Source organism: Rhinoderma darwinii, chromosome 11 (genome assembly GCF_050947455.1).
Source record: "Rhinoderma darwinii isolate aRhiDar2 chromosome 11, aRhiDar2.hap1, whole genome shotgun sequence".
NCBI classification, from domain to species: Eukaryota; Metazoa; Chordata; class Amphibia; order Anura; family Rhinodermatidae; genus Rhinoderma; species Rhinoderma darwinii.
This window is the reverse complement of record NC_134697.1, coordinates 50034575-50062293: the sequence shown is the minus strand read 5'-3', so window position 1 is coordinate 50062293 and position 27719 is coordinate 50034575. Positions and strand designations below refer to the sequence as shown.

Genomic DNA, 27719 nt, shown 5'->3' with positions numbered 1-27719 from the left:
CTATTATATGAAAATGTAATACATTTGACCTACAGGTTACCTAGGTCTGATCTTTATCCTAATTGAGTGGCCTACATCAGTAACTTTCTTTAGCTCGTAAGTAATCTGTTATGAGGTGGACATTGAGCAAGTTAATGTAATGTGGTCCAAATGGCATTTGGCTAAATTATGGCATCACTTCTTAAAAAAAGAAGTGGCCACAGCGCTGAATAAGTGCTACGGCTCAATCACTTGTTTTCCTTGCACAGCGCTGCTCCCAGCCACCCACTGTGTTGAGTGGAGCTGTGTTGCTGTTCCCTGTACAAGTGACTGGAAACATCACTGTTCTGAAGAAATGTTGAATGGACCTCTGTTCCTTCATTTTTGCGATAGGTGGCCCAAAGGTCAGAATTTCTAATGACATCATTTTTAGTGTATTACCTCCCCTTTCCTGATCTATTTGCTCCCTTTCCTTATGTAAATATGGCATATCCCAGCAATATATTATAGTATTCTACTGTAAGATGGGAATACCCCTGCAAGTGGACTGGCATTCCAAGATTAGGGACCCATTTTACTTATCTTTGTTACAGTAATAAGCACTCTACAAAGTCTGCACAATAGAGGGTTAAAAATGTATGTAGCATTAAATAAAACACATTTAACCCTAATGAAAATATTTTTTTACAAATGAATAAATGGTGTAATATTGTCCCACCATATTAATGGCAGCTAAACAATCCCCCTTCCCCATATATGGGGACTACAAGAACCCCAAAATGTTGTCATGTGACTTAATCAACTTCAGAGTCGAGGAAGAATGGAAATCTGCAAATTCTTTCTGGAAACCTTGGTCTCGTTTCCTTAATGCTCTGCTTTAGGCTGATTGACTACAATCTTAGGATCTCACCTTCCACACATTCCAACCTCAAGGCCTCCATTTTTATTTTTATTTTACTCATTTATAATGCATTCACTTACACTTTTCTGCTTACAATGGTTATTTAAGTTTGGCATTTGTACTGGATTTTACTGTGTAATTCTGTCTTCATTTGGATAACCTATCCTGTTAATGCTATTATATCTTTATTAAAAAAAGGTAATATATTCTGTCCGTTTACGTTTTTAGGAATCTTCTGTGGACGTCTTCAGATAGTATATTCATGAAAACTAATCTAATAGATTTAATCCATTTTGTTCCCAGTTGACATCTTATTTTCGCTTCAGTTCTCTTTGTATTACCACTTAAAACACATTAATTTTCCGCTATATTTCTGCGCACAGGTTGTGTAACTGTTGCTATGTTTTATTTGATATCTTTGACGTCCACCACAACTTCTATTCAGCAGCAATATTTTCTATAATTTGGTTTCAGGCTGGATGTTCAATAGCAATACTTAGCACGGTGCGTCTTTCATTGACAACTGGCTGTATCTTGAAGCCATGTAGAAAAAAATTCTAAGCAGTAACTTGTTATTTTTCATTTAGTGAAATATGACCCCTAACAAGTTTGTCCATATTTGGTTTTCATTCATAGCTCAAATAAAAGCCATGAGTCAAACAGAGTTCTGTAAGTTAAGCTTTTGCATTTGCTGATATTCGCTTTTTGTTTTTTATTTGAGATCAAGATGTACTGGAAAATTGACATGAAATTCTGATTCAATGCATGACTTGTGTTTGAATATATATATATATATATACAGTATATATAGATGTTCTTGTTTGAGCAATTTTTCTAGAATCTTTTATCACTTTAGTGTCGATGAACTAGTTGTTCATGCTGTACTCACTTATGAAACTTGTTTTCTATGTAATCATTTACAAGATGTAGCGTTGCAAAGTGACTACTATATAAAGAATGGCAACGTAAATACTAAACAGCATTGTGATGTTTAAAGTTCAGATCCCAATTTGCTTGTTTAAATACAGTATTGATTATAATCCTTGGTAAAAATAAATAAATAAATGTGTTTTTCATCCTACCATTAAAGGAACACTCAATATATAAAGTACAAAATCCCAAAAAAATCCTCCCCTCTTTGATCCTATTCTAATTTAATGGGGTTCTCTCATCACAGACAACCCCTTTTATATGGAAGCTGGCTGATTTTGCCGAGAGAAGCCGTGGCAAGTCACACATGACCAGTGGCTGAAGGGGAAATGTGGTATTACTTGACACTTATTCAGAGTGTCTCTTGATTCTTGCTCATGGGGAGGGGGGGCTCCAGAGCAGGGACGTCTATGACGTCCATATTCCCTTATGGAGCATATGGACAGACGTTGTGTATAAGCAACTGACAAATATATAAAGAATTCTTCTATAGGTGTCCAAGGAGCTAAGCCATTCTCCCTTCCTGCTTAAAAACATCAGATCACATCTGCCTCTGGCTGTAAGGCATTATAAGCCTCCCCCCCTCCCCCCGGATGTATATTATCAGAAAAATAAAGGGATCAGGAGGAAATTAACACGTGTGTTCTATGCAAGGTTTCTAAATTTTTAGGGGCAAGCAGACAAGCACTTTGGCAATATTTCTTCTTTTTACTTTTCTTATTAATTTCTAGATTTAGTGTTTGATTAAAGGGTCCTATACTTTTAATTAATAAACTAATAAATAATTTATTACCCTACTGCTGTCATGGGAGAAGGGGAATGTGCGGGCAGTGGCAGACAATAAATATGCTCCTCTATATATACAAGGAGCTAGATGAGGAAGAAATATTCCATCTCCTGCAGTCCTTAAGATAATGGACACATCAATGCTTCACAAGCTGAGGAACCAATTTTTTCACCTCTCTTTGTGACAGCAGTTGGTGGTGTATTCAAGCACTATAATAAAAAGTTCTTAATCCCTAATGACTTGTAGCACTTTCGGATATGCTGAGTTGGTTCTCAATCTCAGCCCAAATAAATGTTTGACTGGTGTTGAATGCAAGCAGTTATGTTTTATTTATTCATAGATTAGGAAATCATACAGTGTTATTAGTGTATGTGTATTAGAATTTCTGCTCACATACATTTCTTATAGCGCATGAGGCCCCTGTCACAGTAGAATGGTATAGCCCACGGATTAGTCCCATGTAATTCATCCAGAGGTTAACTGAAAAGGGCTAAACATGGCGTTCGTTGACCCCCCCCCCCCCTTATCTACACACATCTCATGTGGCCGCTAGCATTCAGTTAGCAACAGGGTTACATGACTTACTTGTGCTGGAGCAACGAAGAGGACACATTCATGGACTAAGGGAATAGGACTAATGGTAGAATAATAATGAACAACTACGGTACTTCATTGTCCATGTATTTACTTATATAAAATGGCTGCGTGTGTCTCTAGATCAGGGGTTGCACTTAATATTTTTGAGCATAAAAAAATTCTTTGCATTTTTAAGGAGTATTTTTAGCCAAAGATTTTTCATTTACGGTAACACAATTTATTAATAAGTAGGCAGAAATTTTTTTAGTATAGAGAGGTGTCATGAACTGGTATATAGCAGCGAAAACATTAAAGAGGAACAATGGCATGAACAAGGTCAAACACAGCTTACAGAAGATTGCATAACCAGAAACAATCCAGCACATGTCTATAGAGCCCTGATATTGTAGCATGATCATAGTCAGCGGTCATTAATGTTTCGCCCTGCCAGATCTGTACATGAAATATGGTGGGGACTAATTTGGCCTGCTAGAATCAAGAATGAGACCCCGTGCACACGACCATAAAAATCATCTGTCATTGCGGACCGTAATTATAGTCTGGAATTACGGATGCATTCACTTCCGTAATTCTGCAGCAATTCTGCTACTTGTGAACGTAGCCTAATCTGAATGCGGCCTTAATATGTTTGTCTACTTAGCATTTTGAGTGCATGATAGTGTCCTCCTGTGAATGGGCTGTGAGTCTGACTTGCCCTATAACACCTTAAGATCACATTCAGACATGGTGGAATTCCCACAGACTTTCTATGCAAAACACCTGCAGCAATTTACAGTACAATACATGTGGATGTGGAAAAAAATCTGTGTGGAAATCCGAGCATGCTGTGGATATTGAAATTATTATTTTGTTTTTGCAATGCTGAAATCCGCGGCAGAAATTTTTTTGCTATGTGTAACTTTGCTATTTGCTATATGCTATTACCCTAATACCTCTAGAGCCCACCTCAGGAACAAATGATTGCCCAATATGAAATACACACTCTAATACGGAGTGCACAACAAGGCTTCCGCTACTAATACAGATTTTGCAAAGTTAAAGCTGAAGGAAGCATCAATGACACCTGACAGATTATCATCAATTTCAATTATTGAACTTTTTATTGAAAAATACACAAAGCTCATTTGCAAGCGCAGGTAACCTTCAGGAAGAAAGGCTAAAATTAACACAACATTTACTCCTAGCCTTTCACTTTTTAATTAGAGGAAATTTCCAACTAATTATCTCTGCTCAGTCTTCTGCTTCAGTTCTTGTGAAATTCCATATAATATTGCAGTTCTGTGCTGGAAACAAGCACCCGATTATCCCATTTATTGGAAATGAGAATTTTACTGTATATAGGGCCTTTACTTCACCCAGTGGATAGTTGATAAATGTTAGATCAGTTGGGGTCTTCCACTAGTTGCTAAAACAGAGGACACTGGTGTTCCGGCTGTTTCTGTAATGCCAATAAATTTGAATGGATTGGAAGCACGCTTGCTCGGCTGACACCTCCTTGCCACAGTTCTACATTTGGTGATGAGGGACACCGAGGTCCCATGTTCTAGCAATCGGTGGGTGTCCTGGTTGGACTCCCGCAAATCTAACATTTATCATGTTTCCAGTGGATAGGTGATATGTTAGTGACTGCGATACCCTTTTACACCAAATCTGGATGATCTTAACCCCTTTCTAACTGCCAGGTGTAAATTTATTGCACTATGAAATGGGCCTTAAAACAGTCACCTAGGTGGGACCAACAATGTGCTGCAAACAGCCCAGTTTATGTGGATTGACATGAAACTAAAATAATGTGTTCTCAATTTGTACTAGAGGTACGCAACAATTAAGAGGATGGTGGTACCAAACTAACATCCTTTGTCCTCATTATAAATATTCTCCTGATTTCTACCCTTCTATTGTGTGCTTTGTGACTACTATTCCATCTTGTTTTACCTTTAGCTTAGGTTTTATATGCTTTATCAAGAGCAGGTGGGGGGCTTGGCTTTGGCTTGTTAGGCAGGGGCTACACACACATTTCTTCTCATTACAACAGCTGTGATAGTATTTGTCAAGTGTCATTCAAAATGCGTTTTTTTGCCACGAACCACAGCATAATCACGCCATTTTGATGCAACTTTTGCGTTTTAGCAAAAAACGCATTTCTACCCCAACGTTTGAACCCAGCCATATTGTGACAGTATCATGAAAAAAAAAGTTAATAAAGTTCTGGGATGAATTTGTGTGTAGTCCCAGCCTTACAAAAGAGGAATAAATGTGCAATAGATTTATTGCAATAATATCGAAATAATTTATTACTTTTATAATTTATCAAGCTTAAAAGTATGTAAAATATTTAATGCTTTTCGTTAACTTGTTTTGCTTAGTTTTATTAGTGTGTCTGCGCCAGTTGATTTAATGGAATTATTTTTCTTATCCATAGATTTATAATGGGAGACTTATCAGATTCTGAAAGTGATATTTTTGAGCAATCCAAGGAATATGATTTGCATGGCTCTGAGGAGCAGCAGAAGGCATTCAGCCACGGTACAGAACTTATTCCCTGGTATGTGTTATCGATTAGAGCCGATGTCTACCAATTTCTTCAGCAAGGAGTAACTCTCATTCGCTATGACCAGGAGACGCACATTTCCGTTCGGTGTTTTCTCCAGCTTCAGCCAGATAATAGCACTCTGACTTGGACAAAGCCTTCCACGACTTGTCTTGCAAGTACTAAAAATAAATTGGGTGCCCCGGGTATCGCTGCAGAGATGAAATTTCAGTTTCTTGCTAATGCTGGAATGAATGCACTTGCAGAAGGCGTCTTGGACTTGTTCTCCGTGAAGGCTGTTTACATGGGACATCCGGGCATTGATATGCACACTGTGTGTGTTCAAAACAAACTCTGTAACATGAACCTGGAAGAAAATGGTGTCACGCTGCTTTTTGGACTTCACACTACTGAGAACAAATTGTTGCATCTTGTAGCACCAAAATACACAGCTAAGACAATATATAATGGATTGCTGGAGCTAACCAAAGCTGTAAGGAAGATAAATAACTTTCCTGATCAGAGACTGCAGTGGCTGAGGAAACAATATGTTAGTCTTTATCAGGTAAATTGCTTTCTCCATTGATGCGGAGTTTATTTCATACATAGTAGCATGGTCTTAAAGGGGTTGTCCACTACCGGACAACTGATGAACTATCTACCAAGTAGGTCATCAGTATATGATCGGTGGGGGTACGACACACCAACCCCGCACCGATCAGCCGTTTCGGCTGCCTCCGGGCATCAGAGGTCCATGCCGGATGCAGATGGCTCCAGCCACGGAATAACGGCCGAGCTGCAATATTGCAGCTCTGCTCCTATTCAAGTAAATAGGAGCAGAGCTGCAGTTCGGCAGCACGGCGGCTATGCAATGTACGGAGCCAACTGCTACCGGCTTCGTACATTGCATACTGTGCAATGACATCTGGTGCCCACAGGCAGCCAAAGCTGCTGATCGATTTGGGGTCCGGGTGTCGGACCCGCACTACTGATATACTAATGACCTATCTGGGGGATAGGTCATGAGTTGTCCAGTTGTGGACAACCCCTTTTTAATTTTGATTCTTTTTTTTAAATGAATAATAATTAATCATAATATCATGTATTTTCATAAGCTAGCTTGCATGACCCTATATGACCACCTGTTTTAACCAGTAAATTAATAGCGGAACAGTTTGTGATTAAACTTAGTATTGTAGCTTTTCAGCTTCTCTATTTTAATGCCTCCTGTTTAAGTTTTGAGTATTGAGTATTGAACTTCTGTGTTGTGCCAGAGACTGGGCCATTTTGTCAGACTCCCTTGCCACTTATCTGGCTTCACCTCCAGGCAGTGTGAGCCCTGGACATAATCATGGAATAACTTGAATATCTCACCCAAACAGGGATTTGCAAACTGTGTGTGTATATAGAGACAAATTCCAAACTAATAAAGGCCTGTGATTACAGCAGCATCAGCACTGTTTCAAGCAAGCAGTCTCTGCATTGTATGAAGGAAGGGGGGAGGAAAGTCAAGTATAATCTGAGCTAGCAGGCATGTAGACTGAATAAGGCTATGTTCATACTGCCATCAGAGCCTCCGTCTGCAGTACCATCAGATTTAACTTAAAGAGTAGCGCTGCATGCGTTGCTATTTTTCTAGCTAAAGCGACGGCATTTGACAGACCCTATGGCATTTGTTGTATAAAGAGAAACCATAACGCAAGTGTGAACATAGCCTAACATGTATGGAACAATAGGAGGGGTCTGCAGCACAAGTGGCTGAAATTTGAAGGGACAGGCTACACAAAGGTACTATACATGTGGATCTAATGGCAATGTGAACATATTATGTTTCACTGGAGGTGAAGTTAGAACTTTTAAAGACCTTGACATCATATTGATTTGTCTAATAGTAACATAAATATGCTTAAAGTTTTATTTGGGCTCCCCCATCATAATTTGTGGTCCCTCAGAGTACAGCTTCGAGGGGTCCTGAGTGGGTACTAATCTCTCATTTGCTTTTATGTCTCCAATTACAACAAAGAAAAAAAACAAAAACATAAAAAGCTAAAACTGACCACACTGAAGAAAGAATAAAAGCTCAGAGAGCTAGTTGTTAAAGGGAGTCTGTCACCGAATGTCCATATTAAACTAGTAACAGGGTATTGTAGAAGAGACTAATCTGTTTCTAGAGTGTAGTTTTAATTTGTTCTTACTGCCTCCTTTGTAGAGAAATTTGTTTTATTAGGTTTATGCTAATGAGAATTTAGTTGTAACGAGGATGTCACCGTTGCACCTAAATGCTCTTATGTCGCTCCCCAGATCAACCCCCCTCCTTCCCTTCTTACATTGATTGACAGGGGCGAGGCAGCGTAATAGGCGCGTTCATGCCTTGCCCCGTACTATCTGTAACGCGGGCGCGCCCCTGCTCTTTACTCGGCGCATGCGTTTTGTGGTAAATACCTTCTTAGGCCCCCTTCACATCACGTTCATTCACTACATTTAGTCTGTATGTCAGGAAGACTCCGGGCTACATGCTAAACGTTGTACATAGGGCTCGATTAGCCTGACTGACTCCAAAAGGGCGTCCCTTTGGCCTCCTTGGAGCCGGTATATTTTTTTGCTTTTGTGGTATGGAATAGCATAGTAGACTATGCTATTCAATACAACGGAATCCTGGGGGGAAAATGAAACTGTTATAGTCTATGGGTGACTAATACATTAATTGGATGCCTAATACGGACTTTTGTCACCTATAGACTGTAATGGTATCCTCTAACCCCTAGCCGCACCACTCAGTAACTATATGTCGCGGGAGGTTACTTCCCACACGAGGACGTATAGTTACTGAGACGTTCCCGATGCACACTGTCGGCGACAGTGTGCACCAGGAACCGGGAGATTAGCTGTCTCCGACAGCTGACACACTACTCTTGCCGGCCAGCGGTCCTTTGCTGCTAATTTCGGCAATTAACCCCTTAAATTCGGCGATCGGTTGCAATCGCCGAATTTTAGGGGCTTCTAGCACATTGGTAGAACCCGCTCTGAAATCCAGGGGTTTGCCGATGGTTGGCATGGCAACCGGAGGCCAAACAATGACCTCCGTGTCTGCCATGGACGGAAGCCTATCAGGACCAGCCTATAAGGAAATCACTGTATCGTTCCCGATGCAAACTGTCGGTGACAGTGTGCGTCGGGAACCGGGAGGTCAGCTGTCCCTGACAGGTAACACTCCAGAGTTGCCGATCAGCGGCTCATCACAGCTGATTTTGGCAATTAACCCCTTAAATGCAGCAATTGATTGCGATCGCCACATTTAGGGGGTTGGTAGCACATCGCAGCGGCCAGATAACGGCCTCTGGGTCTGTGTCTGCCTCTGGGTCCATGTATGCAAGACTATGAGGACCAGCCGCTGGCTGGTCCTCATAGGCTTACTGTCATAGTGACTGTGACGTCACACTGACAGTTGAAGTGCATTATACTTATAGGTAGTGTAATGTATTATAGCAGCAATCAGTGGTGAAGGTAAAAAAAAAAAAAAAGTATAAAAAAAAAGTTAATAAAAATGTTTTAGAAAAGTGTCAAAATAAATATTTTTTCCTATAATAAAAGACTTGAAAACGTTAAAAAAAAGTACACATATTTGGTATCACCATGTTCGTATTGACCCAAATTATCAAACTATGTTATTTTTCCCGGTGAACACCGCAAAAAAAATAAGCGAAAAACTATGCCAGCATCTCTATTTTTTGGTCATCATCCCTCCCAAGATATCAAATAAAGAGTGATCAAAAATAACGATGAAAAATGATGTTTTAGCAGAAAGAAAAAGTAGATTTTCATCTTCACAGACTAATTCCATTGCATTCTGCAAAAAAACTGTTGGTCAAAATGCTAACTATACCCCTAGAAAAACGCCTTGAGGAGTGTAGTTTCCAAAATGGGGTCACTTTTGGGTGGTTTTGACTGTTTAGGCACCACAAGACCTCTTCAAACCTGACATGGTGCCTAAAATATATTCCTAAAAAAAGGAGGCCCCAAAATCCACTATGTACTCCTTTGCTTCTGAGGCCGGTGCTTCAGTCCATTACCGCACTAGGTCCACATGTGGGATATTTCTAAAAACTGAAGAATCTGGGCAATAAATTTTGAGTTGCGTTTCTCGGGTAAAACCTTCTGTGTTACAGAAAAAAATGTATTACATGCTGTTTTGAATACTTTGAGGGGTGCAGTTTTCAAAAATGGGGTGATTTATGGGCAGTTTCTTATATATAAGGCCCTCAAAGCCACTTAACATCAGAACTGGTCCCTGAAAAAACAGCCTTTTGAAATTTTCTTGAAAATGTGAGAAATTGCTGTTAAAGTTCAAAGCCTTGTAACGTCCTAGAAAAATAAAAGGACGTTCAAAGAAATATGCAAATATAAAGTAGACATATGGGATATGTGACATAGTAACTATTTTGTGTGGTATTACTGTCTGTTTTACAAGTAGATACATTTAAATTTAAGAAAATACTAATTTTTGCAAATTTTCTCTAAAATTGTAAGTATTTCACAAATAAATATTGAATTTATCGGCCAAATTTTTTGACTAACATAAAGTACAATATGTCACGAGAAAACAATCTCAGAATATAAAGCGACACATGTCAGATTTGAAAAAAATCATCTGTGTCCACAAGGCCAAAACAGGCTGTGTCCTGAAGGGGTTAAATGGAGTCGTACACTCATGGCCCCAGTTCATAACGTATTCGTTTAAGGAATACCATTATAGTCCTGACGGATGTCACTGTTAGGGTATGTGCACACGACCTCTTTTCAGACGTAATAGAGGCGTTTTACGCCTCGAATTACGCCTGAAAAGACGGCTCCAATACGTCGGCAAACATCTGCCCATTGCTTGCAATGGGTCTTACGATGTTCTGTGCAGACGAGCTGCCATTTTACACGTTGCTGTCAAAATACGTGCGTAAAATGACGGCTCATCAAAAGAAGTGCAGGACACTTCTTGGGCCGTTTTTGGAGCCGTTTTTCCATAGACACTATTGAAAACGGCTCCAAAAACGGCCGTAAAAAACGCAGCGAAAAAACGCGAGTTGCTCAAAAAACTTCTGAAACTCAAGAGCTGTTTTCCCTTGAAAACAGCTCCGTATTTTCAGACGTATTTTGTTAATCGTGTGAACATACCCTAAGGGTATATGTCACATCCTGTGTTTAACATGTACATCAGGAGCTTTTTCAGGCGTATAGTTCAAGTGTAGTGCAATGAACGTGATAGGTGCCTTATACTAAATTTCACTTCTATCAATCCATAGGTTGGACACAGTTTTAAATTTTTATTTACCCTGAGGTGTGCTTTGCCCTGTGTTCATTTTGTGTTCCTGCCGAATAAGGCTATGTTCACGCTAGCGTTCATATATGTTTACCTCTCTTCCGTCAGAGGAAGAGAGGATCGAAACATTAATCAGAAAGCAACGGTTCCGTTAGAATTACCATTGATTTCAATGGTAATTCTTTTGTTTCAGTTGCTGTCCGTTTGTCTCCGTTCGCTAGGTGCAGTCTGCAGAACTTTTGTTTCCGTGAAAAAAACAGAAACCTTTTGAACGGAGACAAACGGAATGCAACTGAAACTAACGGTAGTGTGAACTTAACACCAACTACTGTAAAATACCATGCAGAATATTATAGCACTACAAGAGCTCTAGCGTTTTTATACCTGACTAAGATTACTCTTTAAAAAGAACCTGTAACGTAGGTTATTTCTGTGCATAGGGACAATTCTGTCAGTCAGCTGAGAGTAGGTGGGGGGAGCAGTAGTTTATACATACATTGGACTCTTTACTGGGGGCGCTGGTCGAACTGTATCGATTAGATTGTAAGTTCTCCAAACCTACTTCACATTAGCACAGAACTGACTGTACGTTGAAATCAGTGAGGGGAGCATAACCTATATGACAGATTCCCTTTAAGTTTGACCTTGATATATTATATCAAAATATTTAATCCTGCTCCAAAACCCATTAAAAGGATTTTATGGTTGAGTCATCCCGGTTAGGTAAATTTGAGGTAATTTTTGGACCTCCCCTTTCATGAGCCACTGGAGTGGCTCTAGTCTGGAGGACCTAGTATGTCCACTGACATTAGTGGGTAACAAGCAGAGGAAAAAGATTGCCCAAACTAGAAAACCCTTTTAAAAAGGCACTGTAACCAAATGAATAATAGTGGACACAACTCTTTAACCATAATTGAATACGTGTACATAGTAAGTTGCCGCTTTTTACAATTACGTTATATCTTGAAGGTACAGTATATGCATCTTACTGTTTAGAAATGTTTTACTAGCAATTTTGTAGTTATTTTTTCGATTTAGGCTACAGATATTCCTGACTCCATAAAGATAACTTGGCAAAATTCCGACATAGACAAAAAAGGGTATTTTATAACAAAGCGCTAAAGTTTAAAAACATCCGGTGGTGAAATGTACATTGTTTGTAGAGAGGCTTCATGGGCTGTTAGATTTTTTTTTTTAGGTTAAACAGTAACCTTTTAGATTTTATGAGCAATATTTGAGCTACATTTTTTTAATATGGTCATGCATCTTTCCAGCATGTCGTTCATATGTCTAGGACATTCTGTCGTTTTTCCTGTTTTTATTGGTAATTCATTGAAAACTAATATAAAGCTTAACTTTTATGGTAACATAACTATACCATGTAGATATATTTTGTACTGTTTTGATCATTATAATCAACTCAAATAACCGGTTAGCATTTGAGGTAGATTGAATTAAAATTAAATGTGAATGAAAGCCAAAACATGGATATACCACGATGATATATTATGTCTACTTTGCTTAGCCCCTTAATGACGCAGCCTAGTTTGGTCCTTGGTTTAGAGCCCATTTTTCAAATCTGACATTTGGCACTTTATGTGGTAATAACTTTGGAATGCCTTTATTAATCCAAGCGATTCTGAGATTTTCTCTTGACACATTGTACTTTATGTTAGTGCTAAAATTTGGTAGATGCATTGTGTTTATTTGTGAAAAAAAGCTTAATTTACAGAAAATTTTGAAAAAATATAATTTTTCTACATTTAAATGTATCTGTAAGGCAGATGGTTATACCACACAAAATAGTTACTAATTAACATTTCCCATATGTCTACTTGTTGGCATAGTTTTTTTGAACATTCTTTTATTTTTCTAGGACGTAACAAGGCTTAGAATTTTCAGGAAATTTTAAAAAGCCTTTTTTTAGGTACCAGTTCAGTTCTGAAGTGGCTTTGAGGAGCCTATATATTATAAACCCCAATAAAACACCCCATTTTAAAAACTGTGCACCTCAAAGTATTCAAAACAGTATTTAGAAAGTTTCTCAACCCTTTAGGCATTTCAAGGGGATTAAAGCAAAACTGGAGGTGAAATTTGCACATTTAATTTTTCTTACAGAAATTTAAATTTTAATTCATTTTATTCTGTAACACAGAAAGTTTTACTAGAGAAGCACAACTAAATATTTATTGAGCAGATTCTGCGGTTTTTAGAAATGTCCAACATGTGCCCCTAATGTGCTACTGGACTAAAACACAGGCCTCGGAAACAAAGGAGCACCTAGTGGATTTTGGGGCCTCTTTTGTATTAGAATATATTGTAGGCACCATGTCAGGTTTGAAGAGGTCTTGTCTTGTGGTGCCAAAACATAGGAAACAACCCAAAAAGGAACCCATTTTGGAAACTACACCCCTCAAGGAATTAATTTATGGGTGTAGCTCATTTTGTTGCGCAATATCTCCTGTGATGATAAACTGCCGTTTGGCCTCTGGGAGGGCTCAGATGGGAGGGAGCACTATGCGTTCTTTGGATTCCAAATTTTGCTCAATTGGTTTTCGGGTGCCATGTTGCATTTGCAGAGCTCCAGAGATATCCATACAGTTGAAACCCCCAAGAAGTGACTCCATTTTAAAAACTACACCCCTTCAGGCATTCATCTAGATGTGTAGAGAGCATTTTGAACCCACATGTATTGTGTCAGATTGTGCAGATTGAGATTTGCAAATTTCTACACATATATGCCATTACAGCGTCCGATATATTCTGCCCAGCATGTGCCACTGGTGATAGACACCCCATAAATTGTAATATGGGTTCTCCTGGGTACGGCAATACCCTACATGTGGCTGTCATCTGTCAGGGTACTGTCAAAAAGCATAGTTAGGTATAGCATCAGGGAATTTAGCTTCAGGAATCAGTCACCAGAGTTAGTTTTAGAGTTTGGATTCCACGGCACACGGCAGGGCTCAGAAGGGAAGGACCACCATTTGGCCTACTTTAGATTTTCTGGTGCAAAGTCATGTATGCAGAAGCCCCAGAGGTACCAGTATAGTTGAAACCCCCGAGAAGTGAACCCATTTTAAAAACGACACCCCTTATGCACTTCAGATTCAAATTCCACGCAGTTGCCATGAGATCCCAACAGCAAGTTGTAGTCCACTGTATACAGCACTCAATATTCTGTTTTTGGGACTTTGGATATGTAATACAGCCTATAACTAGATGATAGACTGGAACGGGAGCCACAATAATTTATATTTTGCCTTCTGTTTTTGAGTCTGTCCTTCTGCCAGCAGGAGAAATTCTGAAAATCATCTGAATGAGTAAATGACCGCAAAATAGGAAAAATGCTTCAAAGTGCCGTGTAGTAATGGAGGCCATCATGGTTTTTACTATATCCTAATCAACATGAAGAATTGTTTGTAAATTACCCATTCTATCAGTCAGGAAGTACATAGGGGAAGAAGTAATGACAGTGACAGGATTACTAAGAACACGATATGCTGAGAATTAAAACCTTGTTGTTTTTTCCACATACTGAAGACACGGGAATGCAGTAAGATAAACAGAGTTTATCTCCGACATGAAAGTTATTTTCTAATATATTGTGCACATTTTTATTTCAATGTCATAAATTTAGGAGGATAACAGATATGAAGGACCAACATTGGCACAAGCTATTGAGCTATTTGGAGGCAGACGCTGGAGTGCAAGAAATACTAGCACGGGAACACTAACCAAAAGCACTGAGAAACCCAATGTGCAGCGCAACAATACTCTGGGGATCAATGCAGCCAAGAAAAAGAAGAAAGTACTTATGAGGGTAGAACATTATGCGGTTTCATCCTATTAGCATTGCTGCATTGCTGTGCTCTGTTTCTCTTCAAATCTTCCATTTATGTTTTCATTATTGCAGCAAATAATTATTTTTATAGGCTATAATATTTGTTTATTGCTCATACACTAAACCCAGTCAATAGTTTTCAAGATTACAATTTATAATCGTATTTACTATAGCAACACAATATTGATTATGTCTCTATGTCTGCAAATGGCATACAGTGAAAATGGTATTACATTAATAACTTCACTGGACTATTACTAATGTCATGTTCTAAGTCATGACTTACATTATAGTAAGGTAAATGGCACTTCTCTGAAGAATATAGCCTACATTGTTTCAGAAACTCCTATCTATCTATCTATCTATCTATCTATCTATCTATCTATATTTTTACTTTTCGTCTCCTGTGTGTAGAGAAAATAGTATCTGACAATACATTTAGATATCCACTAGTCACTATATCCATGGAGTCCAAAGATATCCATCTTCAGGAACTTTCTAGAATCTGCTTCCAGGCTGATATCACTAAAACGTAATAGGGGAGATTTATTAAGACTGGCGTTTCATACGCCAGTCTTAATAGGAAACAAGCTGGAGTAAGTTGTAACAAATTTATGAGGAGTCGCACACCACTTAAAAAATTTGTTGCATCTTCGGCTATCCATACGCCAATGAGTGAAACCTACACCAGTCCGGAGCTGGCGTAAATTTCCTCTATATTTTGCGTTCATTTTTTACACTTTTGAGGAAACTGGTGTAGAAAAGGTGATAAATTCCCCCTCAATATACTTGACCCATATTGAAGTTTACATTTTTAATTTTCTTTAATTTTCAACTGGCCAGGGCAGTGTTTTATCCTCCACAGATTTGGTAAGGGTGGGGCAAATATTCAGGCTGTTATTAACTTATTAGATTTAAAACTTAGTGTGTGGACTCCGTTAGGAGGAATGATTTCTGAATCTTTTACCAGGGTGAAAGTGGAGATGCTACTGATGATGAGATGGCAACAAGAAAAAGTAAAAGCTGCAAAGAAAGTAGGAGTGGTTCAGATCCACCGGAAATTGATGAGCAGGAAGAGCAAGGTCTGAAATCGGAATTTGTGGTTATTTTGTAGGCTGAATACCCTGTCGAGGACAGTTTATATTTTTATATTATTAGTTTACATTAGTTTCATTTCACACGTTTAAAACCTTTTATATATATATATATTCATTTATTTATTTATTTAGAGAGCTTAAAAAGTAAAGTAAGAGGTTTTTTTTTCTTAAAGGGTAATTAAACTTTCAACAAGCTTCTAACATGTCATAGTAACATGTCAGAAGTTTTTATCAATTGGGTCCAAGCACTGAGAACCCAACCCGTCGCTAATATGAAGCGTCAGAAGCCGATGAAATGGTGTACGGGCCCATATACTTTATATTGAGTCTGTACACCGTTACATCGGCTTTCCGAGAAAAGCAGATCGGAAACCAATCGGCTCAGCGCTCGCCCCAGTTCACTATGACATGTCAGAAGTTTGTTGAAAGTTTAGTTACCCTTTAATGGGCAAACTTTCATTGAGACAGTCGCCCCACTATTAGTCCTACAGTTGCAGGAGACTTATAATTTTGATGAAGATGGTTGATAGTAAGGAAGTGCCGGGAAATTACCTGCACAGTAAATACTATGAATGACATACATACATTTTACTATACATTATATGAAATAATGCTGGGGGGAAATAGAAGTACTGGTTAAGAACAAGCGAAGAAGCACTCGGAACCAAGCCGCAGCTGCGAAATACATCCTTAGGTTGTATATAAGAAGTAACATTTTTGATTACAGTAAATCGCCTGTCACACGAGTCTGTATTAAAGATGTAGGAGAGTTGCAAAGGGCTGAAAGGAAGCAACTAGATTGAAAAATGGGGTGGAAGTTGACCCTCCTATCCCTTTAACCCCTTTTTCTTTAAAGAGGCTGATCTTAAAGGGAACCCGTCACCAGCATTTCACCTATTGAACTCTATTCACCCTTCGCTGGCTGCTGCTGTCAAAAGTTCATTGGCGTTATCCCCTTTCCTAAACTCCTCCTTTAACTGTAAATAACGGTCTGCAAACATTTTGCGCCTTATATGGTAATAATCTGGCAGTCTCGATCGTTCCTCTTATGCTGGCCCACTCTGAAAGCTGTCAATCAAAAGTAATCTGTCAATCAAAAGTAAGGAGGCGGGGTTAACTCGGAAATGCTTGAGGACTGAAGATATGACTCTTTTCAAATGAAGACATGACTCCTTTATGCTCATTAGCATACATGCGGGAACACTAAAAAAGGGTATACTAAAGTTACAGAGCCGACTTAGAAGATAATTATAGGTTACATAAAAATGATTTTTCCTACACTTCCACCAGGTATTGCTGGTTTAATAGGTGAAATGCTGGTGAAGGGGTTCCCTTTAATTCGATTTTGTCAATATGTGATCTTTTATGCACTGTAAGTGTAATTTGTGTCATTAATTTAAATTACTTTGATTTTCATGTTTTCTTTTATTATTTTGTTATTGACAGATCAGAGTACTGTAGCTTCTTTTTCTTCCTCTCACACCCTACCATCAAGAAGAGCTCATTCGGTGTCTGCTTCTGGATCTCCAAATTTAGTCCCTGTGTCAACAACACCTATCAGACCGGCATCCTCACCTGTTTTGTCCAATTCCAACAAACCCCCATCTGCGTAGGTTTTATCGCCTTAATTCACCCTTTTCTAGCAGAATGGTGGAAAATAACTGCATTGTGTTTTATACTGTGCTCCTATTTATGATATAAAATGGACTTTTCTAGCTCATTGGTTGTAAATCACTTACATTTCTTCAATAGCTGTAAAATCATCACAGGATTTTTGTTTAAACCCCTTCTTGGCAGTAAATTGTTTTACCTTGCGTCTGGTTAATGGTTCTGCCAAAAGTCACGTTGAGTTGTATACTTTAAATCATAAATCAAAGAATTAAACTTCATTAAAGTGTTTAAATTTACTGGAAAATAGTTTAAATGCATAAATTGGCACACGTTGCTCTGCAGTAAAATGAACATCATTCTTTTCCATTTTTTTTCTAGCACATGGAGCAGTTCAAGTTGGCATGGAAGAGTTAAGGGTGGGATGAAAGGCTTTCAATCATTTATGGTTTCTGATAGCAACATGAACTTTGTGGAGTTTGTAGAACTTTTCAAATCTTTCAGGTAAGATTATAAACGGACCTGATTATAAATGCAGTGAGAGTGATGAGGAGCGCACATTTTAATCATAGTTTTCTGTGTTTTCAGCGTACGAAGCCGCAAAGACCTCAAAGACATTTTTGATATTTATGCCGTTGCTTGCAGCCGTTTGGGTTCTGAGTCCATTCCTCTTTACACTAATTTGACAATTGATGATCATGTCAGCGGCGTTCAGCCAGATTTAGGTTTGTATGTGACAGACTTTCAAAATACTACATTTAAAGAGGTTGTCCAATCACAAAAAATGTATGGCCTATCCTTCAGATAGGCCATCAATATCTGAACGGTCGGGATCCTACTCCCGGCATCCCCACGATCAGCTGTTTTGAAGGGGCCGCAGCACTCGTACGAGCGCTGCTTCCCCTTTATTTCCTTTTACTACTCACAGTGTGAATCGCTGACACACTTGTAGCGGTGGTTCCCAAGACTACAGCCTTCTCCCATTCACTTTAAAAGCTGTAATAGTGTAATATTGTGAACCGCCGCTACAAGTGTTTTGGTGATTCAGAGTGTGAGCAGTAAAGGAAATGAAGGGGAAGCAGCGTTTATATGAGCGCTGCGGCCCCTTCAAAACAGCTGATCGGCGGGGGTGCCGGGAGTTGAACCCCGACCGATCAGATATTGATGGCCTATCCTGAGGATAGGCCATCAATTTTTTGGGGACTAGACGACCCCTTTAACAGATACTCGGAGTTTACGCATAAAAAAACTGTTACGACCACAACATGCTTGCTCTCAAGATAAATTGGGGACTTATTTTAGGTTCTGTTCGTAAAGCATAATAAAGCATTTACTGTTTGACCATAACCAGTTGCATATATAAGATACGGTCCCACAGCAAAGACCAAAATCGGCCACCATTATGGTGCTGGGTAATGTCCTCCAGGACAGAAGGGCCTAATGTTTCTTTCCCCTTCCTCGCCTTTTCCATGACCTTTGGGCCAATTCCCATCTCCTTGTCTGTTAACAATACATTTCCTCTGGAGAGGGAAGCCCTGCACAGTAGCAAAGGGGACGGGACTAACCACAACTGAGCTCTCCCAGTGCCTTCAGATCAATCACTAATTGTGACAGTAATATGTCTGATGATAACTAATGGATGTAAAGTATTTTCAGATTGTGTGTTCTCAAAAGAATGAGGTTTTGAGCCATATAAAAAGGAGTTGGCATACTGTGAGGGGCTTATTGTTTTGTATTTTTAGATTTTATTTTTCAAAGTTTATTTGTGCACAGACGGTTATTTTGTATTTGTTTGTTTTTTTACTTTCTAGATTTATTGACCAGGAATGTGTCAGACTTAGGTTTATTCATTCGGAGTAGGCAACAGTTGTCTGAAAATCAGAGGCAAATTTCCGATGCTATTGCTGCTGCCAGCATAGTGACCAATGGCACTGGAGTAGAAAGCACTTCCCTTGGAATATTTGGGATGGGAATACTGCAGTTTAATGATTTCTTGGTCAATTGCCAAGGTGAACACTACAGTTACGATGAAGTCCTCAGCATTATTCAGGTTAGACTTTTTTTTGCAGTACAAACGTGTATATTTTGGAGAGTTGATGGAAATTGAATATTTATGCATACAGTTTGTGTTACATTTGTTTCTGTAAAACTTTATTCTTCATATAGGTATTCTAATCAACTCTGCTGTCAAATATCCCCCACATTTATTAAAAAATATGTACGGTAGTGTTAAAAAAAAATAGCAGTGAGTTTAAAAAACCAAATAAAGTGCAAAATCATTATAACTTTTATTTGCCTAAATGCAAATGCACTGAATGCACATAAATGGAAAAAATGTTTCAGATTTCACTTTACTGAGCTAATACTTAGTGGCATAACCATTGTTTTTGAGAAATGCTTGATATCTGTGTTGCATGGAGTCGACAAACTTCTGCTACCTCTGACAGGTATCCAGTCCAGGAAGATTAGACGACTGTAATGGCAGGGGGTAGGGAGACGGACAAGTGAGCCCTAATCTACCCGCCACTCTGTCCCTGCCTACTTGCAACGACCCGCCCTAGGCGATGGGGTACAACTGGGCGGCGGTCCCTGCGCTCAGTAAGTGCACGACAAACACGACAAACATACAAAGGAACACAAGCAAGAAAAAGGGGCCGTTGCCCACGGCAACACCGTGAGCAACCAGAGTGGTGAACGAGCCGAGTCAAGCCAGGAGTGTGCGAGGTACAAAACGAAAAGCAGAAGAGTAGTCGGTAAGCCAGGGTCTGTATGGAGCAGGATCAAAAAATAGCAGGAGCTGTAGCTGGGCCAGGAAACCACAAGGAAAGAATCACAAGCACCGAGGGACAGGAAGGGCAGGCTTAAATAGACCGAGGGCGGGAGCTAGCTGAGTCTGGCCAGGTTACGATAGGTTCTCCCACTCCTAAGCCTGCCAGCCTGAATGGTGGAAGATGGAGTCAGTCTCAGGGATGTATTTTCAGGTGCTGACTGATTAGTTCTGGGAGTTAACCCCGAAGCTGTGCCTGGCAGATCCTTTACAACGACATTCTGTCTGCGGCCACTAGACCAAAAAAAAACAATTTTGGTTTCATCAGTCCACAAAATGTTGCGCCATTTCTCTTTGGGCCAGTCAGTGTATTCCTTGGCAAATTTTAACCTATTCGGGACATGTCTTTTTTTCAACAACTGGACTTTTCGAGGAGTTCTTGCTGGTAACTTGGCTTCACTTAATGGCCTTTCACTGGTATCTTCACATCTTCTTTGATCTTTCTGGAGGTGATCATTGGCTGAGTCTTTGTCATTTTGGCTATTCTTCGATCCATTCGCACAGTAGTACCCGCTTCCTTCTGGGTCTTTCAGGTTTTAGTTGCCACTTCAAGGCATTTGAGATCATTTTAGCTGAGCAGCCTATAATTTGCTGCACTTCTCTAGGTGTTTTTCCCACTCCAATCAACTTTTTAATCAAAGTAAGTTTTTCATCAGAACTATGTCTGGAACGACTCATTTTCCCCAGTATTTCAGATGGAAATTCACGATAAACACGTGCAACGTTTGCCACCCTCCTACCTTACATAAGGGCCAAAATTGACACCTGTTACTCCACAGAATGAATGACTTCGCCGATTTAACTCCTCACTGCTATTATTTTGAACAAGCCCCTTTCAATAATGATTCAATTCCTCAGAATAAGCGGCATGCATGTCCTGATTGTTGGCTCAGTTTTTTTCTACTACACTACACTTACACGTAAATAATTTGCTGTGTAGAAATATCACTCCTACCAAAAACATTGATTTATCAGGTTAATAATGTTGGACTGCTATTTTTTTGAACACTACTGTAACATGTCATCTTCATTCTTGATATTTGCAATTTCAAATTCTAAGCATGGGGTCATTAATATATACATTTTAATATGTGGATATTTATGTCTTTTTGATATACTGTAGCTTGAATATGAAACATTTTTAACTATACGTTCATGGTTTTTTGTTTTGTTTGTTTTTTTTTCTCTTAAGAAATTTGAGCCAAACATTAGCATGCGGCAGCAAGGACTCATGTCATTTGAAGGGTTTGCAAGGTATCCAATATGATGATTTTTTTCTTCACAACAGTTTTGTGTTTGTTTTTTTTAACATACGTTATACTAATACATTTTCCAGCAGCTGTTTCTAAAAAAAATTTTGTTTTGTTTTCCATATCTGGAAGAGTTTCTTCCTTTTATATGTTGGTTTTTAAAGTTATTTAATCCCATGTTGGTATATCTCCTTGTAGCCCCACTTATGCCACCTTCCCCTCCCTAAAAAAAAAAAAAAAAAAAAGATATTTACCTGAGAAGTGCTGGTGGTTTGCCATCAATAAATATCTCCAGCTCTATCTGTTGCAAAGCAATACCACAAGCAATGTTTTGGGGCTACCTAGAAAACTATATATATAGTGTTTTGGGGTTCTTTTTAAGCAGGTATTATACCTCATTTATTATTTTGTATTCCCTTTCAGGTGTTCTGTAATGCATCCAAGTTCTAAACTGTCATTTCTATACTAGTTGTTTCTCATTGCACAGTAACTCTTGAAACATGCAACCTTCGTTTTATATCAAACCATGCGTTACCTAGATTATATATTATATATATATATATTATGTAAGCATCAGCCACACGCCATTATTGTTCTGCTGATATTTCTACATATTTTAGGTATCTGATGGATAAAGACAACTTTGCATCCAGGAACGATGAGTCACAGATCAATGTAGATGACCTGCACTTTCCCCTGTCATATTATTTCATTGAATCGTCTCACAATACATACCTTACTAGTCATCAGCTGAAAGGTGAATCCTCTGTGGAGCTCTACAGTCAGGTATGAGATCTGGAAAATATTTATGTCTATTGAATATGATGCAATCATTTTAAGATTGCCTATGATGGATTACTTACTCAGTGAGGTACCTGTAGTAAAACAGTGACGGTTCCTTGTTGTGTTTTCTAAGTAATCCGCTATTAAAGTTTCTTACTTCACAATACTTTGTTCTTCACAGGGTCTGGTCTGTTTCTTATTTTTTGTTTGTATTTTGTCTCTATAATTTTTTGTTCACATTATTTTGCACTTACCATGCAGTTGATATGCAATTATATGTCTAATGTGTTTTGATTGGTCATATTTTTACATTATAGCTGCATTTTTTTCATCACTTGTTAATCAGTTTCTAGGGTATTTGGTCTGGTACATTGTTGTATACAAATAGTAGTAAATATTATTCGTTGCATTAAAATAGACACAATGCCATTTCACGTCTCACATTTGAAGGTTTAGTTAAAGAGGCTCTGTCACCACACTATAAGTGCCCTATCTCCTACATAAGGAGATGGGCGCTGTAATGTAGGTGACAGTAATGCTTTTTATTTAGAAAAACAATCTATTTGAAACCACTTTATGAGCGATTTTTAGCTTTATGCTAATGAGTTTCTTAATGCCCAAGTGGGCGAGTTTTTACGTTAGACCAAGTGGGCGTTGTACAGAGGAGTGTATGACGCTGACCAATCAGTGACCAATCAGCGTCATACACTTCTCTCCATTCATTTACACTGCACTAGCGATATAGTTATATCGTTATGTGCAGCCACATACACAAACACTAACATTACTGCAGTATCCTGATAATGAATATACATCACTACCAGCCTGGACGTGATGTTTATTCAGAATCCTGACACTTCTGAATCTTTTCTGTGAGATTCCAGCAAGGCAAACGTAATCTCGTTTGAAATGACAGGTTACATCGTAATCTCGCAATATATCTCCTTATATAGGCGATAGGGCACTTATAATGTGGTGACAGAGCCTCTTTAAAGATGGAGGTCTGATAAGGCTTGTATGATGACATCAAACTTACTGGTATAAGGGTTACCTTTAAATCCCATTTACAGTTGAACTCTGGCTGCAGTGAAGTGCATGTCCACTACGAATGTGCCAAATAGCACACAGCTGGCGTCTATGCAACCTTAGTAAGCCCCCCATTTTAAAATAATATAAAAAGTCCCTATTCTACCGACCATCTCAATACCCCTTAATGTTGAATGGCACATCAATCGGAGCACTTTTGCTTATTACGATGTCTCACTCTGGATTGCTTTTCCCACTTAGGACAAAACGAATAGTGTATCCACAAATCCTACGTTACTATTCATGGATGTTTTGTGGATTACTGATGTGGATTTGAATAATCTGGATACTGTATACAGTGGGGCCTAATGTGTAACTATTATCATAGTTGTGCTGTGTATTTTTTCACATTTTTTGGAAGAGTTGAGATCTGCCACCCTCTGTCTAGACTACGCATATCTATTTAGACTATGAAATGCAATTTGACACATAGTATCATTGGACTGAATTTACTTCCTGCTTTTACGGAATTTAATCATTAAAAAAATATTTAATTTGATTAAATAAGATTATTTTTTTTATTGATCTTTGATATTATACAGCTGAATCCCTTTATAAATGCTGAGCACAATGTGGTGCTGTTTTTCGGCCGGAATTCCCTGCGGTGCACAGGGTGGATACGGTGTGTGCTTTTACGCAGCGTATCCGCCCTGTGTGAACATAGCCTTACGGTCATATGGTTTCCTGTCTCCATCTGCTGCACCTGTCAACCATTTCTTCTGGCATAGCATATACTCGCATCCAGAATATTGTTTTCATTTTTACCTTCCAGTTTTGTGTAAGGGAGAAAATTGCTCATTCATGGCGTGTTTCATGACCTATTAATGTAAATTGAAAGTTTCCCATAGGAAACTGAGCTTTCACATGCCTGCAAGGTTGACAATTTGAATAGAACTCTCAGGCTTTGAATTGATATATATGCATAATAAAACATATTCTGATAATAAGAAATGTAAGCGACTCTGTTTTACAAAGTTAAAATAACTATTTTAGGTTCTTCTACAAGGCTGCAGAAGTGTTGAATTAGATTGCTGGGATGGAGATGATGGCATGCCTATTATTTATCATGGTCACACACTTACAACTAAAATCCCCTTTAAGGTAAGATCATATGTCAGTGCACAATGACGTTTTTCAGGTTGGGGTTGTTTATTGTCATTTTCTTTTTCCTGGCAATCAGAAGCATTTTTTTTTCCAGATTCTTCATAAGTAATTTTTTTTTTCTTATGTAATTACTTTATATTCAGGATATATTTTTGCCATTTATTACCCAGCCTATAGGAAGCTATAGCTTACACTAATATTTATGTAAGCCCTATGGTAATATTAAGTAAACTGACAAATAGTGCTCTAGTGGTAGTCTGGTATAGCTCTGAACCTGATGAAATCCCTGGTAATCAAGCGTTGGGCATTATTCCAGATTGCCAATGGTCTGGCACTGCTGATACCAGGGCAGTGCACAGTGGAAAAGCCAGGATGTCCACTATTATTTTTACATGTGTAGTGTAAGGTTTGCTCAAACTAGCGCTGTGACTTCAGCAACGGGGTACAAAGACTGAGTTTTGGTACTCTGGCATGTTTAATGTCCTTGTGTTTTGCAATATGCAATTCACGTGGACTAAAGTTGACTTTATATTATAACCTCTTTTTTTTTTTCCTTTATAGGATGTTATAGAGGCTGTTGATCGCAATGCATTCATGAACTCTGACATGCCAATTGTACTATCCATAGAGAATCACTGTTCTTTACCGCAACAACGCAAGATGGCTGACATATTTAAGGTGATCATACATTATATTTGTCCCCTTTCTTTTGTGTGTAAGGTGCATGATTTTCACTAAAAAGAAAAATCTATTTTAGACTGTATTTGGAGAAAAGCTGGTAACAAAGTTCCTGTTTGAGAGTGACTTTTCCGATGATCCAATGCTGCCTTCTCCATGGCAACTAAGAAGAAAAGTGCTATTGAAAAACAAGAAACTTAAAGCACATCACACGCCTGTGGATATTCTAAAACAGAAGGTCAGTTCTTGCTTGGTGGCAAGCTGCAAAAGAGTAACTAAGGTTACTGTCGAGATATTTTACATTGTTTTTCATATAACATAAAGCATACCTAACTTTTTATGTGACTTTTTAGAGTACGCTGTCATATGTGTGTACATCAGGAATAACATAATATCTGGCCGTTATATGATTTGAATGCTGCATTTTTTAGCAGTTTTCCCCTCTGAATGCTCTATCTCTTATTCTCAGTTTTTTCTGAGCTAGAGGGTGGAGCCTAACTATTATTATGTGTTCTACACTTAACACAGAGAAGAGGAGAATCCTGCTCTCCTGTCTCTATCACATATATACAGAAGCATCAGCAACATGGAAAGATTATACAGCAGTAATGAGCAGTGTAGCTGTGAACCCAGCACTGGGATGAGACAGAACACTTACTAGATTCTGCTACTTGTCTCTCACTCTGCTACTGCTCCCTCCTCCACCTCTACTGTCCATAGACTTCTATGAACAGCTGTGACATGATCCCGTAGTCAAGAGAAGATGGAAAAAGCAGTATATTCAGAGTAAGTGAACAGTTACGGGGGAGGAGCCTGATAGGTGGAGACAGTGATTTTTCTTTAATAAGATATATGAAGTTTTTTATATTCGCTTATACTATCAATTTATGAAAATTTGTTGCTAGTGTCCATTCAAAGAGGCTCTGTCACCAGTTTATAAGTGCCCTATCTCCTACCTTATCTAATAGGCACGTTAATGTAGATAACTACTGTTTTCTGAGTCTCTTTCCGGAGCAATGGATCGCCTCCAGCTGTGCCAGGATGTTTATCCGAATCTGCAGAGGCTGGAAGCGATGTCTGTTTAGTCTTCCATCGCTCTGGTGAAGGACTCGCGGGATGAAGTGACGTCCCAGCGTGATCTCGTGAGATCACGCTGTGCTGTGGATCAAGCTGGGCTGGAATGAAGAGAAGTGTATGACGCTGATTGGTCAGCATCATACACTTTTCTTTACAATGCCCACTTGGTGAAAAGTTAAAAAAAAGCCCCGATGGGCATTAAGAACAAATTTGCATAAACCTTAAAATGTTCATAACTTGGTCAAATATCAACGTTTTAAAAAAAAGTTGTAAACTGGTGACACAGCCTCTTTAAGTAATGTGGAGGTTCCATATTAGTGAATCAGAACTCTTGCAGTCTGTGTACAGTAGTTTTATTTTGATAAAGTGGAAATGGGAATCTAACTTGGCATGGGCCGGCAATAGAGAGCCAAGAGTGAGAAGAACAACTGGGTAATGGATTTTAAGAATGAATATAAAGTAAAGGCACATATAAAAGGGTCATATTTTCAATGTGTTCTGTCTATATACTGTATATTTTTTTTCTCCCCAAAAAATGGCCGCGGATCCTATCAAAGGAGCATACAAAAAATATTTTCCTTTTGATTTTCCTTCTTCCCTTCTGTTCTTGGTAAGGAATAAGTGAATGTAACACGAACCAAAATTATAGTTCTGTAAATGCACTCAAATTTAATGCAACAAAGTTAAAGGTGTTGGACCATTTGGACAACTCCATTCTTAGAATAATGCCACCCCTGTGATCAATTGATGGCTGCAGGTCCAACTTCTACTCGTATGGCCGCTCATTTCCCCTAAAGGGACATCATTTTTAAGGGAAAAGAGGAAGAAGTTAGAAACGTTGGGAGTAAGAAAATAGAGGGAGGGGTAGTGGACTGGAAGGTACAATAGGGGGGAACGTGCGTTTATTTTGATAAGGTGGCACATAATGAAATAGTTGATTGCTGTATTGGCTGTCTCTGCCAGATATTAGGATTTGTGATTTTGATCATTCAAACACATTATACATTTAACAGTATACCTTAAATCAAACAATATATACTTTCTAACTCTATCGCATATTTGATGTGATGCCAGATAGATATTTTAAATATTTATAGCACTATTTATGTTGCTTACAGTACGGGGACATAGTTGAAGATGCCATTAAACTACTTGAATAGTCCTGTGTATAAATATTGAAAGAATATATTTTTTTTATTTTCTCCTTGATACTTAAAAGGGGTTATGTGGGGACCGAAAATTATTTGCAGTGCACTCACTTCACTATGTGAGTACACTCGCTAATATTCATTCCGTTCCCCCGCCGCGGTGATTATGAGATTTTGACAGG

General features: G+C 38.6%; 1 protein-coding gene across 5 annotated transcripts in view; it reads left to right on the top strand.

The window, feature by feature from the left end:
- Window positions 1–27719, top strand: part of PLCE1 (phospholipase C epsilon 1) — a 218087-nt gene that overhangs the window by 158541 nt on the left and 31827 nt on the right. For 4 of the 5 annotated variants that reach the window (XM_075841415.1, XM_075841419.1, XM_075841414.1 and 1 more), the window contains exons 8-19: window positions 5617–6289; window positions 14676–14858; window positions 15850–15961; window positions 17423–17585; window positions 17966–18088; window positions 18173–18309; window positions 19396–19634; window positions 21604–21665; window positions 22282–22447; window positions 24524–24631; window positions 25196–25312; window positions 25392–25550. In XM_075841415.1, the coding sequence (XP_075697530.1) occupies window positions 5617–6289; window positions 14676–14858; window positions 15850–15961; window positions 17423–17585; window positions 17966–18088; window positions 18173–18309; window positions 19396–19634; window positions 21604–21665; window positions 22282–22447; window positions 24524–24631; window positions 25196–25312; window positions 25392–25550 (2242 nt within the window). The remainder of the gene's footprint in view (window positions 1–5616; window positions 6290–14675; window positions 14859–15849; window positions 15962–17422; window positions 17586–17965; window positions 18089–18172; window positions 18310–19395; window positions 19635–21603; window positions 21666–22281; window positions 22448–24523; window positions 24632–25195; window positions 25313–25391; window positions 25551–27719) is intronic. The other variant, XM_075841418.1, reaches the window with a different exon arrangement.